General features: G+C 40.7%; 1 protein-coding gene across 3 annotated transcripts; it reads right to left on the bottom strand.

Annotated features, from left to right (window-relative positions):
- Nucleotides 1–787: 787 nt before the first annotated feature.
- Nucleotides 788–13,064, bottom strand: LOC307136841 (uncharacterized protein). 3 transcript variants are annotated; one of them, XR_013817839.1, is made up of 4 exons: nt 12,893–13,064; nt 11,980–12,103; nt 3,680–3,793; nt 788–2,722 (listed from the first exon to the last, which is right to left on the bottom strand). XR_013817839.1 is itself a non-coding variant. In XM_079834158.1 (4 exons), exons 2-4 carry the CDS (start codon nt 12,081–12,083, stop codon nt 1,938–1,940), a joined length of 999 nt encoding a protein of 332 aa, XP_079690284.1. In that variant the 5' UTR covers nt 12,084–12,103; nt 12,893–12,999; the 3' UTR covers nt 788–1,937. The 3 variants fall into 3 exon arrangements, 1 of the variants encoding a protein (XP_079690284.1); XM_079834158.1 differs by having other exon boundaries at nt 11,984–12,103; nt 12,893–12,999; XR_013817840.1 differs by having other exon boundaries at nt 1,372–2,722; nt 3,680–3,890; nt 11,984–12,103.
- Nucleotides 13,065–13,481: the final 417 nt, after the last annotated feature.

Below are 13,481 nucleotides of genomic sequence, written 5' to 3'. Positions count from 1 at the left end.
ATTGGCTGTCATACATCTCGTGACCAATTGCGTCATTACGTCAGCTTTGATTGTAAAATACCATTGGCTCTCGTGTGTCTCGTGACCGTTCGCGTCATGCTCAAGAGTCGTGTGTATTATTTGAATGATATATGAATGAGTGTGTGCACGGAGGACGGATCGACTGGATCATCATTTCAGCGATTAAAACATTAAGATCAACTCTGTTCTTTACATGAAGATATCTTATGACTTCAGAAGACTTGGAATGCAATTGTTTTTGGTCAGATTTTGCAATAAATACCTGTGGCTGTACTTTTATTTGCCTGTAATGTGTTTTATATTGTTGAGAGTGGGTAGGTTTAGGGTAGGAGTGGAGTTAGTTGCTCCAAAATATAAAAGTAGCCTATAAATATTCATAAAATCTTACTTTTTACTGTCATTGACTTACATAGGCATCACGTCCGTGGACCCATCACGGAATTTTCGGCGATTCCATGAAACTACCACAGATTTTGAGGTAAACGGCCTGTGTTCATTTCACGGAATTCTGTGAGATCAGGTTGTGGCAACGGCCAGCTCGACCCTACTTTACGTTTCAAAACTGCTCTTCAGAATACTACAGGTGACGTCACGGACACTACATCCATATTTTTTTTACAGTCTATGGTTTACACACACACACCTTAGCGCAGCTTGCAGACAGTAAAACAGTTATTATCAACTAAATTAGTTTTTTACTTTGTAAATTCTGTAAATAGTTGCTTTATATCATGGGGTACAAAGAATGGATCCAAGAGCAGAGGTTGACAGGATAACAGTCTTTAATGAGAATGTAAACAAGGCAGTCTGTCGTTAAGGCACACAGAGCTGGAGAAGCAAAACTCAGAAGACAGAAGACTGATCCTGCCTTAAAGAGGTAAGAGATCGGGACACCCGTAGAGGTGGAGGTAGTGCTTGAGAGTTACTCACAGCCAGGTAAAGAGGACCGCGAAGGTACTCTTACAGCAAATGCAGGACACAGACAAGACTTAGGTGCAAGGCTGTTTCAGACAAACATGACAAGGCGAGAACTTCCGAAAATAATCAGGCATGAAGAAAGCAGCAGTCGTAACGTATGACATGAAACAATGATCCAACAAGAGGCAACATGAATGAACACTAGATAAAGGGGAAGCACTCAAACAAAAGTGGGAACAGGTGTCATCGCAAGGCAGCGAGGCGCTGATTGCGATGACTAACAGGTGCAGGTAGACAGAGAGATGAGCGTAACGAGCGAGTGAGTGAGTGTGTGTGTGTGTGTGTGCCTGAAACAATCAGGAAGGAGAGTGAGAGAAGAAAGGGATAGTGAGAAGCAAAGAGAAAGAACCTGACACATGACACTTTAGTTTTCCAGAAACTGTATATCCATTGTAATTAGCAGTTTATTGCAGATTTATTTGAATAAAAAACTACTATTTACAATTACAAATTTTCTGAAATAAATTGCCTTTTTGAAAGGACGTCTAGACTTTTCTTGACATAAAAGCGTACAGAAGATTCATTTTTGAGAGCATAATCTTTGAATCAAAACATGATCAGACATTCAGACATCAGGTTTTTTTCAGGCCTTTAACATTAAAGTCTCATTCATTTGAGTGAATATCAATTATAAAAATGTGTCACTTACATGTAAATTTTACCTTGTCTTATTCTGTTCCTAATTCCTATACTATAAAACTTTCAAGTGTTTAGATTAAAATAAGACCAGATTTATGAATATAGACCATAGGGTTCCATAGGTTCATAGGGTTAAGAGCTGCCAAACATTTTTTATGGGTGTCGTTTTCAGAAAATTCTGTAGTTTTCAGAACTATGCATCTGATTTTTCTCAGTCTTTACAATCTGCTTCAAAAGACGAGGGAGAATCAAGGCAATACAATAATTCACCTCTATTTGTACTCGTGCACAACATTTGCTCATTTAGATGCCTTCAGGCAATGTTTTTTCTTATGAGTCTGTAGAGTAGATGATTGGGTGAAACTCTTCCCACAGTGTGAGCATTTGTACGGTTTCTCTCCAGTGTGAATTCTCTGGTGTTGATATAAGTGGCTAGACACTCCGAAGCTCTTCCCACAGTCTAAGCACATATGAGGTCTCACACCAGTATGAACTTTCAGGTGTCTTCTTAAGCCTGATTCAAAAGCAAATGTTTTATCACACTGATCACAGCTGAACAACTTCACTCCAGAGTGACGGAGCAGATGACCTTTAAAATGTTTTTTGTGAGCATAACTCTTTCCACACTGAGAGCATGTGAACGGTTTTTCTCCAGTGTGAATTCTCATGTGTCTGTTATGGGTTGATCTATCTGAGGAACTCTTTCCACACTGAGAGCATATGAACGGTTTTTCTCCAGTGTGAATTCTCATGTGTATGTAAAGTTTTGATTTTTCTAAGAAACTCTTTCCACACTGAAAGCATGTGAAAGGTTTTTCTCCAGTGTGAATTCTCATGTGTCTGTTATGGGTTGATATGTCTGAGAAACTCTTTCCACACTGAAAGCATGTGAAAGGTTTTTCTCCCGTGTGAATCCTCATGTGTGTCTTAAGGGTTGATTTATTTGTGAAACTCTTTCCACACTCAGAGTAGGTGAAAGATCCTTTGACTGCAGCTTTTCGAGTTGTGAAATCCTTTTCAGCCAGTGAAATGCTTCCATCTTCATTTGTGAAATGCTGTTTGTCTTCAGTCACTTGCATCAGGTCTAAAATCAACATTAAATCAATAAACATCAATAAACAAGCTACAGTTAGTCCAAAACGCAGCTGCTAGAGTTCTTACTAGGTCAAGAAAATATGATCATATAGCACCAATTTTATCATCTCTACACTGGTTACCTATTAAGTTCCGTATCAATTACAAAGTATTGCTACCGACCTATAAAGCCCTAAATGGTTTAGCTCCAGTGTATTTAACGGATCTTCTATCGCCCTACAATCCATCGCGCTCTTTAAGATCACTAAACTCGAGGCTTCTGGTCATTCCTAGGATATCTAAGTCCACTAAAGGAGGGAGGGCTTTTTCACATTTAGCTCCTAAACTCTGGAAAAGTCTTCCTGATATTGTTCGAGGTTCAGACTCGCTGTACCAGTTTGAAACTAGATTAAAGACGCATCTCTTTAGCCAAGCATTCACATTATAATTACCTTTTATACTACAGTTAAATCGGATCAAAAGCATTATTATTCTGAACAGCAGCTATGCTAATTATTTCCCATCTGCTTTTCTGTTATCTCGGGACACTAGTCCCGAGGTAAATAGTTCGTCAGCTCCAGTTTGTATCCAGCCTCTCATGGAGACTTCAGATGCCGTGAAGAGACGACTCAACGCCAGCGTTGTTATGGCCTAAATTAATACATGATTGTTTAACTTTTTCTAACATTTTTCTAACATTTTTCTTTAACATTCTCTTTCTAACATTTTTCAATGTAGATTTATGAAATGCACTTTCTGTAAAGCTGCTTTGAAACAATGTGTATTGTGAAAAGCGCTATACAAATAAATTTGAATTGAATTAAATTCCCATAATTTAATTAAAGGAGGATATATTATAAACAAAATACAGTTTCCTATTGAGTCTAAAAATATCTAGTTTAGATGTATTGTTATATGTCAGTAATCGTAATGTTCCTCATTAAAGAGAATGAAGGAAAACACCAACCTATTTGTTCCTCTGTCTGGTCATCTTTTATTCTGCAGTGTTCTTCCTCAAACTCCATCTTTACAATAGTATGTCTGTAGTTTCTCCTGGAGTAATTCCTCCTGCTTGCTTCTCCTGAGAAAGATGGGAAGATGGGAATATTTCCAGCATTTAAACTCTCATGAACGGCTGTGGGAGCGGCTTCACTGACTGATGGTGTGAATTGTGGTCGCTGTTGATCATCAAACTTACAATCACTCAACTATCCAGCTGCAAATGTTTGCTCAAATAGTTATTTCACGATTACTATTAGTGATGCTCCGATTGATCGGCCACCAATCATGATCGGCAGATATTGACTAAAAATAGTTTGATCGGCGAACCCCAAAAGCGCAGATCAAAAAAGCCGATCACGTGACGTAAATTACTCATGCGACTTTTACACACGTGCATGCACGGCGCACAGGTACACAACAGCAGAGCGGAGCTTGTCAGTGGCAACATGAGCTCTCCCGTCTGGAAGTTTTTCAAAGTGTCCGATAAAGACGTAAAGTTAGCCGTTTGCAATGTATGTCGTGATGAAATCCCTTGAGGTTGAAGCAAGCAACGTCATTTTAACACCACAAACATGATTAGGCATTTCAACTGAATATGCCGAGTATGAGAAACTAAACCAACCGAAGCCAACAACATCCCCATCCCTCAACCAGCCGACTGTGATGCATTTAAACGACGTGAACCATACAGCAGGGATAGTAAGAGGTGGAAAGACATTTCAGACATTTCACACGTTCAGAATTATAGAATTAATTTGCCTCGACGAACAACCTCTATCCGTTGTGGGGGATAAAGGGTTCCGTCGCCTGCTAAGCTGCCTTGATCCACGATACGACCCCCCAGGCAGGAAATACCTAACTGATGTGTGCCTCCACGCATTGTACCAAACAAGTGTACACACACATTGACAGGCTTCTGAAGGATAGTGTACATATTAGCTTCACAAGCGATATATGGAGTGCAGACGCCTGCCCATTGTCCCTGCTAAGTTTAACAGCACACTTTATTGACTCAAACTTCGAAAGACACAACATTGTGGTATATTGTCAGGATTTCACAGGGTCACATTCTGCGGAGTCTTTGGTGAATGCATTTAGCGGCATGTTTCGGTCACGAGGGATACAAACAGAAAAAATCCACATAATTTTGACAGACAACGCCAAAAACATGCAGAAAGCAATGAGAGACGCAGATTTCCCTGGCCTGCCGTGTGTAGCACACACTCTCCAGCTTGCTGTGCATGAAGGTGTACTATCCCAGCGAAGTATTTTGGATATCACAGCCTCAGGGAGACGCATTGTTGGGCACTTTAAGCATTCTCCGTTGGCATATACCCGGCTGGAAAATGTTCAAAAGCAACTCGGCCAGCAGATTAAAAAACTCTGCCAGAATGTGTCCACTCGATGGAACAGTACATTGTACATGTTCCAAAGTCTGTTAGAACAGAAATTGGCGCTTGCAGCCTATGCTGCAGAACATGAATTGCCATGCACGTTCACAATTCACCAGTGGAAATCAATCGAAAATATGGTCTCTATCCTCGCCCCGTTTGAAGAGCTCACACGACAAATTAGCTCATCAACTGCGTCCGCTGTGGATGTGATTCCGTGTATAAGAGCTCTCATCCGACTCTTGGAGAAGACGGTGGAGTCTGACCATGGTGTGAAAACATCAAAAACCGTACTACTGGAAGCTGTCAGAAGACGATTTGCTGACATTGATACACAGAAGCTATATGCAATTGCGACGGTGCTAGATCCAAGGTAAGAAACTTATATCACTTATCATTGGTCTTCCCCTGTCTTTCAATCTTTGTCCAACTATCTCTTTGTTTTAAATAGATAATTAGGTTTTTCCTATGCCTTATTTGAAGGACGGCTTATAGTAATCTAAAATATTTTATATTTTTTGTCATAGTTGAAAATGGGTTACTCTGGTAGTATTTAATTTTTGTGACTATGTAATCTGACACAAATGTATGTGTGTGGCCTGCATGGCATGTCACTATAACTGATTTCACATAGTTTTTAATTTTTATATCCATTTCAGATACAAAGAGAGACACTTTCCAGAGGCACTCAAACCAACTGTGCGTGATCTGTTTCGGGACGTTGTTACAGCCCATTGCCACACTGAACTGCCAAGTACAAGCAGCGTGGAGGTGCCCAGTTCCAGCAGGTCAACAGACAAAAGCCCACCAGCTTGCTCTTTACAGGCAATGAAACAGCAAGAGCATATCTTTGTTCACCATGCACAAGAGTGGATAGTGAGCGACTGTTTAGCATGGCTGCAAACATTATTGATGACAAAAGAAACCGGCTGACATCAAAAAATGCGGAGATGCTCATAGTCATCGAGAGAAACTTGCCTTTTATGATTGAGACCTGATTGATTTTGTACTCTGCGTTAGTAGGCAGAGGTTTAGGTCAAGTTTAGGTTTGAAACATTTTGTGGCCAATTGTTTAATTTTAATATTTAAAAAAAGGCTACATTTTACAAGTAGCCTGGGCCTATGTGACCTCATCCCATCCCAAGTTCATCTGGTAGGTAACTATCTGCTTGGCCTCATTGATTCTCTGCTTTGTTATTTAGGAAGGATGGCATTGGCATACAGTAGCTTACATTATTTTTTTTTTGGATCTGATGTAGTTGGTTCCTCAACTACATCAGATGTTCATAATAATAACAGAAAAAAAAAACTTGCCATAGTTTTGTCCTTTGTGGCAGTAGCCAGTTTTGATGTAACAAGTTTTACATATAGCTGCCAATTATTAAATGTAATCAGTATTTTAAGAGGCTACATCCCATTAAGCTAATCTGATGTGTGTTGGTCTGTCTAACCCCTCTTTGTTTGGAATAATTTTATGTTACTCTGCCTTATTTGGGAAAGATGGCCTACAGTAGCCTTAAGTTTTCTCATTTTCTAAAATAAACACTTGGTTTTTCTTCAAGATCTTGACTCTAGCCTATTTCTACAGTTTTTTTTTTCTCAATACAGTTAATTTAGAGTTAGTTTCATTTCTACAAATGGAGCAAACTCTGCAAGATTATAGAGAAGATTCCCATTCCCCTGCCATTCTGTGATCGGCAATCGGCAGATCATGATCTTGGTGATCGCTAATCTGCCCCAAAAATGCTGATCGAAGCATCTCTAATTACTATTAAGTTTTAACTTCAACTTTCAACTCACCTGGCTGATTTTTTTATTTGCTTTATAATGAGTTATGCTTTGTCATAGGGAACTTATCTCAGGGAATACACTCCCTTTTGAACAGTCACATTGCTAGATGCTAGGGGAACCAATGCAGTCACACCGGGCTATGATAAGCGTAACAACATGTACCTCTACCCAAGTTGGGACACTAGTATGAGGGTCCCAGACTTTATTGGCATTGCACTAGGGGCAAAGACCCTTAATGTGAAAGGCCGGACTCACTGAGGATGGTCACAATCATGATGAAGGCACTTATGTGCTTGAAGCGCAGGGACGTTTGAGTTATAGACCCCAAAGCGCTAACTCTGAAGGGCTGGGCTCGTCGAGGCTCACCTTTTTTTTTGTCATACAGAAAGGATATGTGGGACTTCCAAACTGTAAAATCTGGCAATGGTAGATGGCGAAGACCAACCGGCCGCTCTCGCGGTATCACCAATAGATACTCCGCTTGACCTCGCTCAGGAGGAGGCCATGCCTCATGTGTAATGAGCCCTGACACCTCTGGGGCACTGTAGGCCCATAGAAGCATAGGCTAAAGCGATAGCTTCCAGCAACCATCTAGATGGTCTTTGCTTCGTTACTGGAAGCCCTTTGGTGCGGCCACCGGAGCTTACAAAAAGCTGCTCTGGCTGTCTGTACTGGGCGGAGCGCTCAATGTATGCTCTCAGATACATGTGATATATGATATATGATACTTCACACAAGACTGGGTCCTGGTTCCTGGCTGAGCACCAGCTAGAGAACACAGACCATTTTAGAGCATAGAGGCACCTGGTAGACAGAACTCTAGCCTCATTGATAGTGTTCAGGACGCTCTTTGGGAGGTTCCCGAGCTCCCGTCGAAGGGCCACACATGTAGCGCCCATAGTTTGGGACAGGGGTGTCAAATCGTCCTGTTTGCCTGGGAAAGGAGGTCTTTCCTTAGGGGACTTGGCCAAGGGGCTGCTGAGAGCAGCTGGATCATCTCAGGTAACCAAGGTTGGGTCCGCCAGAGCGGGGCCACTAGAAGGACTGTATGTCCCCCTCCCTGATTCTCTTTATGACTTGGGGAGGAGCAAGACCAGAGAAAAAGCACAAAGTGGATGGCTGGGCCAGTAGTTGGCCAGAACTGCCCTGCTCTTGGAGAAAATATTGGACAATGACAGTTGTCTTCAGAGGTGAAGAGGTCGACCTCTGCCCTCCCAAAAACATTCCACATCATTTGAACTGTTTGGGTCTATTCCCCTGGGGACAGGACACAGAGCGCCCAACCTGTGTTGGAGGCATCTGTGGTGACCACCATTCATCTCAAGACTGTTCCCAAGCTTACCCCTGACTCGAAGAGACTGGGTTTCGACAAGGGGGCCAGGGATTTGACACAGCCGTGGTTTACTCTGATCAAAATGTGGCCCGAGTGCCATGCTTGGGCAGGAACCTGTGGTTTCAGCCAGTACTGCAGGGGACGCATGTGTAGCATGCTCTCAGCAACTCTGGCGTTACGTGCCGTCATTATGTTAAGCCCGCCCACCGACTCTACACACGCTGTGATTGGCCTGACCAGAGTTTGTTTTTTCCAGCTCTCAGGTCTACCAAGAGTTGCTAGCCTACACTCGCTGCAAAATAAATTGTCTGCCGCTAGGGTGCATCTAGATTTCAAGGCTAACACATTGTTGCAGCCATAAAAATTGTTCAGCTTTGTTTTTAATGTCAAAGTAGTTATATTTTGGTTTTGTTTATTTATTAAGTTAATTTAGAAAAATAAATTTGGAGCAATATTTGTTTGTTAAATTAAAGTTTTAAAAGAGCGGCGGCTCTGAGTGATCAGATTTAAATCCGCCTCGAAAGAATCTCGGAAAACATTTCCTCCTGATCCCTTCACAATGTTATAGATATCTGATCAGAGAAAACTAATGAAGTAAACAGGTGTAAAAAGGCCTTAACCCTTGCAGCAGCGCTGAAGGAACGCTCGCTACTGCTGCTGCTGCTGCTGGCGCAGACTCTAAACACCAGTCAGAGCACGTCTGACAGTCTTGATGGTCGTGGTAGCATGGGCTCGTGTTGTTTCCGCCAGTGCAGCACATCTAAGTTTCAATTAATTAATGTCTATTTATATAATGTCTATTCTTGTATTTGCAATCTAGTCATGGCCAATAACATTTATGTTAATATTTATTCATCATACTGTTAAACTTGACAGTACGTTCTCTCTTGTTATTTCATAGGGAGCTTCAAAGAAGATTTATCAGTAACAGAGTATTACCCTGTGTTTATCAGTATCTATTATGTTTGTTGGGTAAAAAAGAAAAACTAAATAAACAAAGTAAAAATTTATTTGATAACTTTTCCCCCCAAGGTTTCTATAGATATTGCGATATATCGATATCATGATTTTTTTGGGCCACAATAACTGGTGTGAAAAATCTAATATCGTGACAGCCCTACTCCTTACTGAAGTGTGTGTTATGCCCGCGAAGCGGGGTGGATTGCGAGCGAACTGGAGTGAGTAACCTTGTTCTATTGTGTTTTTAACTCATCGTGACACACCAAGGATTGTTTTCGAAGCCTCTGCCCGGTTGGCCAGGGGTTTCATAGGGTGCACTCACACTAGGCACGGTTGCCTTGTACCGTGCCCGAGCGCGATTGTCACCCCTCCCCTTTCTCCCGCTGGCCTGCACTTACATTGCACTTAACTTACCGGGCCGGAGCACGTTTATGTCATTCACAATGCAACTTTTTGTTGTGAAGAAGACTTGAAGAAAAGCGCTTTCGCTAATAGACTGCCTAATAGATTTATAATTTATGCTGTGCAGCGATTTTCACTTGATTGTTCTGCACGTATCAGAAGATTATTACAGTGGTACAGTGGTAGACTTTTGAATTTTTACTAGCAAACTACAATTCATGTTCATCAATAAGGTGAGAACCAGGACCGAAATAAACCTAAATATCCTTGATTTAAATCGAAAAGTGTATCCAAGTAGTAATAGTTTGCTGTCGTAATGATGACACAGCTGTTCCGTGATGTGGCACGGTTAACGCTCACACTGCATGTGAACCATGCTCTTGCCCAACCGAGCCTCGCTCTGGCCCACCTCTTCCAAGCGGGTAAGGGCCTGCCAAACGAACCGCAGCCAGGGCACGGAACGGAGGCGACGACCCTCGTGTGGTGTGGAAGAGGAAGAGCGCTCTTTTGTTTTTTTTTTTGTATTTATGTTTTTATTAGTTTTGCTATAACAGCGGTCGGGTCTAAGGGGGTGCGCACTTACTGAACAACAGAATGAACAACATTCTTTCCGGCCTCAGCGAGACTTAGCCCTCCCCTCCTCCTACTCTGCAGATCAGGACTGCTTCCTCTGCTCAGGGTCCAGTGTTATCTTAGGTGTTTGGGTGCTAACGGTTTCGTCTGACTGGGGCGCTGCTGCTCAGGTGCTGGGCGGGGGTGAGTAGCTGCAGGCACTGGTTTTGTCTGCAGCTGACTCAGCGTTTTCTGGCTCACCACAATTTCACCAGTTCTTTGTGGACTTCCGAGAAGAACGGCATGGCTCGAGGGGCCAGCTGGCGGGCTCTGCACTCAGCTCGGCGGGCTTCGCACCAATTGATTTGCGCAGTTACGGTGCTTTGCCATTGGTTTGTGCAGTTCCCACTGACCAGCCAATAGCGTGAGTACACATAGGCTATTCATTCATCTAAATGGTGTTGCGGGATGTTCATTAAGTGTATAACGCTGCGAAAGTATTTCAAATGTTCTTTTTACCCCAAAGCAAAGTACGATCAAGAATTTTGCAGCGTGTGTTGGTGAGAGACGCAGACAAAGAAAACTGCTCAATTTAATACAAGAAACTGATAAATACTGTTGGTGTAAATACTGTTTAGTTGGTTTACATTAAGTAGCATGGTTACGCACACAAATTAGTTTATTCGTAACAGACCAATTGTCTGTTTGTAAACATACAGGATGCGCACGCAGCTAGGTTGCAGAAAACCAGGGGGAGATAGTGTGAATATTATAATATTATTATGTGAATACTATGACACGAATGAAGCACAAACTTTTATTTACAAAATAAATAATAGGTTCGCAATTAAATGTTACATTGCAGCCATGGAAACACATGGATTCATGCCGAACGAGAGAGGTAACCTTTGTGAGGTGAGCTAAATTTAAGCTTTGCCTGCGTTTTGAAATCTGGTCACCCGATTTTCCACGAATTTAACAATAGACTTACTCCATTTTATTCTACTGTCTTCAATTACGTCTCTCACAGGGGATTATACACATTTCTTCCTTTTGTTTGCTTTTAATTAGGAGTATATTTGCATTATTTACTGTGGTAAAGTAGAAAACGGTGCTGTAGGACAGATACATTTAACTTAAAATTCTATTCAACACAGTTTGTGCTTGTTATTAGACTTAAGGTGCATCAAGTTTATGTATATAGCGCATTTCATACACGCCAGAGAGTTTTAGTTTCACTTTTTCTCGCAGCGCATAATCAAATCAAGCCTAAAGTTCTTGACCCTGCAGAAGATAATTTTGCTCTTCACACATTTTACTACAAGTATCAGTTTTGGAACATCAGGAGAAAACAAGATATTAGAAAAACGATGCTCTCTTTCCGTGCATATGAGTACCTCTATGGGGAAATATAAAACATATTTAGCCTAACTAATATTTAAATTTCTTATATAATTTATATTACCATTATTAACTGATATTTATTTAAATGTTTTACAGGTTGTAGTGTATTGTTTAACACTGTACGCTGTTTAATAATGGTGCATGAGACCGGGAGAAAATGCAGCTCCTTTAAGCTTGCATTCTGTTATCCACTGGGCCATGCTGTGTAGTAAACTAGTGAAATACTAGATAATTCAGTGACAGAGCGATCCGAACAAATCCAAATTATTTCAGACCGTTATGCAGGCATTTTTGGCTAATTCACAGAAAAGAATTGAGTCAAAATAATATTAAAATACAGTTTACTATTGAGTCTAAAAATATCTAGTTTATAAATATTGATTTATGTCAGTAATTGTGATGTTCATCGTTAAAGAGAATGAAGGAAAACACCAACCTATTTGTTCCTCTGTCTCTTCATCTTTTATTCTGCAGGGTTCTTTCTCAAACTCCATCTTTACAATAGTATGTCTGTAGTTTCTCCTGGAGTAATTCATCCTGCTTGCTTCTTCTTCTCCTGTTGGAAGATGGGAATATTCCCAGCATTTAAACTCTCATGAACGGCTGTGGGAGCGGCTTCACTGACTGAAGGTGTGAATTGTGGTCGCTGTTGCTCATTTAGCAGATGATCATCACACTTACAATCACTCTCAATTATCCAGGTGCAAATGTTTGCTCAAATAATAATTTAAAAACTATTCATGACTACTATTAAGTAGTATTAAATTCTAATTATTTTTGAGACCCACACTTTTCAGGGCTTCACAGCTCTAACCTCTAACAGTGGATGGTAAAGGAGAAAATAATAGGGTGATAATTTCTAAAAGGAAAGCTGACGATTGATTGAACCATTCTCTGGCGTTACAATTGAGTTCTGATTGATCAATTTATGTTTTTTAAACATTTAAAGAATTGTATTATATTTAACTTAAGTTTTGCAAAATAGCTACTCAACACTGTTAATTTCATGGGGATGGCAAAGGGTTTGTGGTTTTACAGAGGGGATAATTTTTTCATTTTATCAACAAGGAGGAAAAAACTAGCCATGCTTACATTAGATATGATTCATCATTAAAAACTGTCTTTGCCAGTTTTCATTTGATCATTAACGTTACATAAAACGAAAACACAACTCATAAGCTTCAAAAACGATAATGTGAAAAACAGTCAGTAACAAGTTTCTCCAGCGTAATGAGCATCAGTCGGTTCATTTCGATTCATTTCTGAGTGATTCACTAAATTAACCGACTCGTTTAGTCGTTTGGGTTTAGATTTCTCATAAAAAATGATAAATGAATGTACTCACAGTGCGAAAACTTCAGATTTAGAGCAGAATGAACGGCTGTGTTCCACTTCTCATGTTTATGTTCCTTCCCTCCCTCACTTCTCTTCTTCTTCTAGACTCGGATGTGTGTCGTTGCTTCGGTTGCTCGAGCGCCTCCACTGGCGGAACTCTTTAGAACAGGCGATGCGTCGCGCTAAAGTGAAAGTTAAAGTTGGTGAAATTTGAAGAGCATCGAGTAAACATTACAAAAAGTAGCTTTAGAATGAGACAAACTTTCAGGCTTACAACGACCATCATTTATTTTCAGAAGCTGCATCCTAATTGGTATTTAGATACATTTACATGTTTGTTGCAGCTCAGAGGCAGGATCTGCAATTACTTAAATAATGCCATTAGATGAATGGGTTTATAATGAGTATTAAAGTGACAGTCATTATTTATCCCGCATGTCGTTTCAAACCTGTATGATTTTCTTTTTTCTGTGTTTCAAAATTACATAACCTCCATTAACTTTCTTCTCACAACAGCTGAAATTAGGGCTGAGCTGCTGAAAATAACAAAAGGTAATTATTTCTTTGCAGCATCGGTTGTCACACATGGCCTGACACTG

Source organism: Gobio gobio, assembly GCF_949357685.1.
Source record: "Gobio gobio genome assembly, chromosome: 14".
Lineage (NCBI taxonomy): Eukaryota > Metazoa > Chordata > Actinopteri > Cypriniformes > Gobionidae > Gobio > Gobio gobio.
This window is presented reverse-complemented; position numbering and strand designations above follow the sequence as displayed.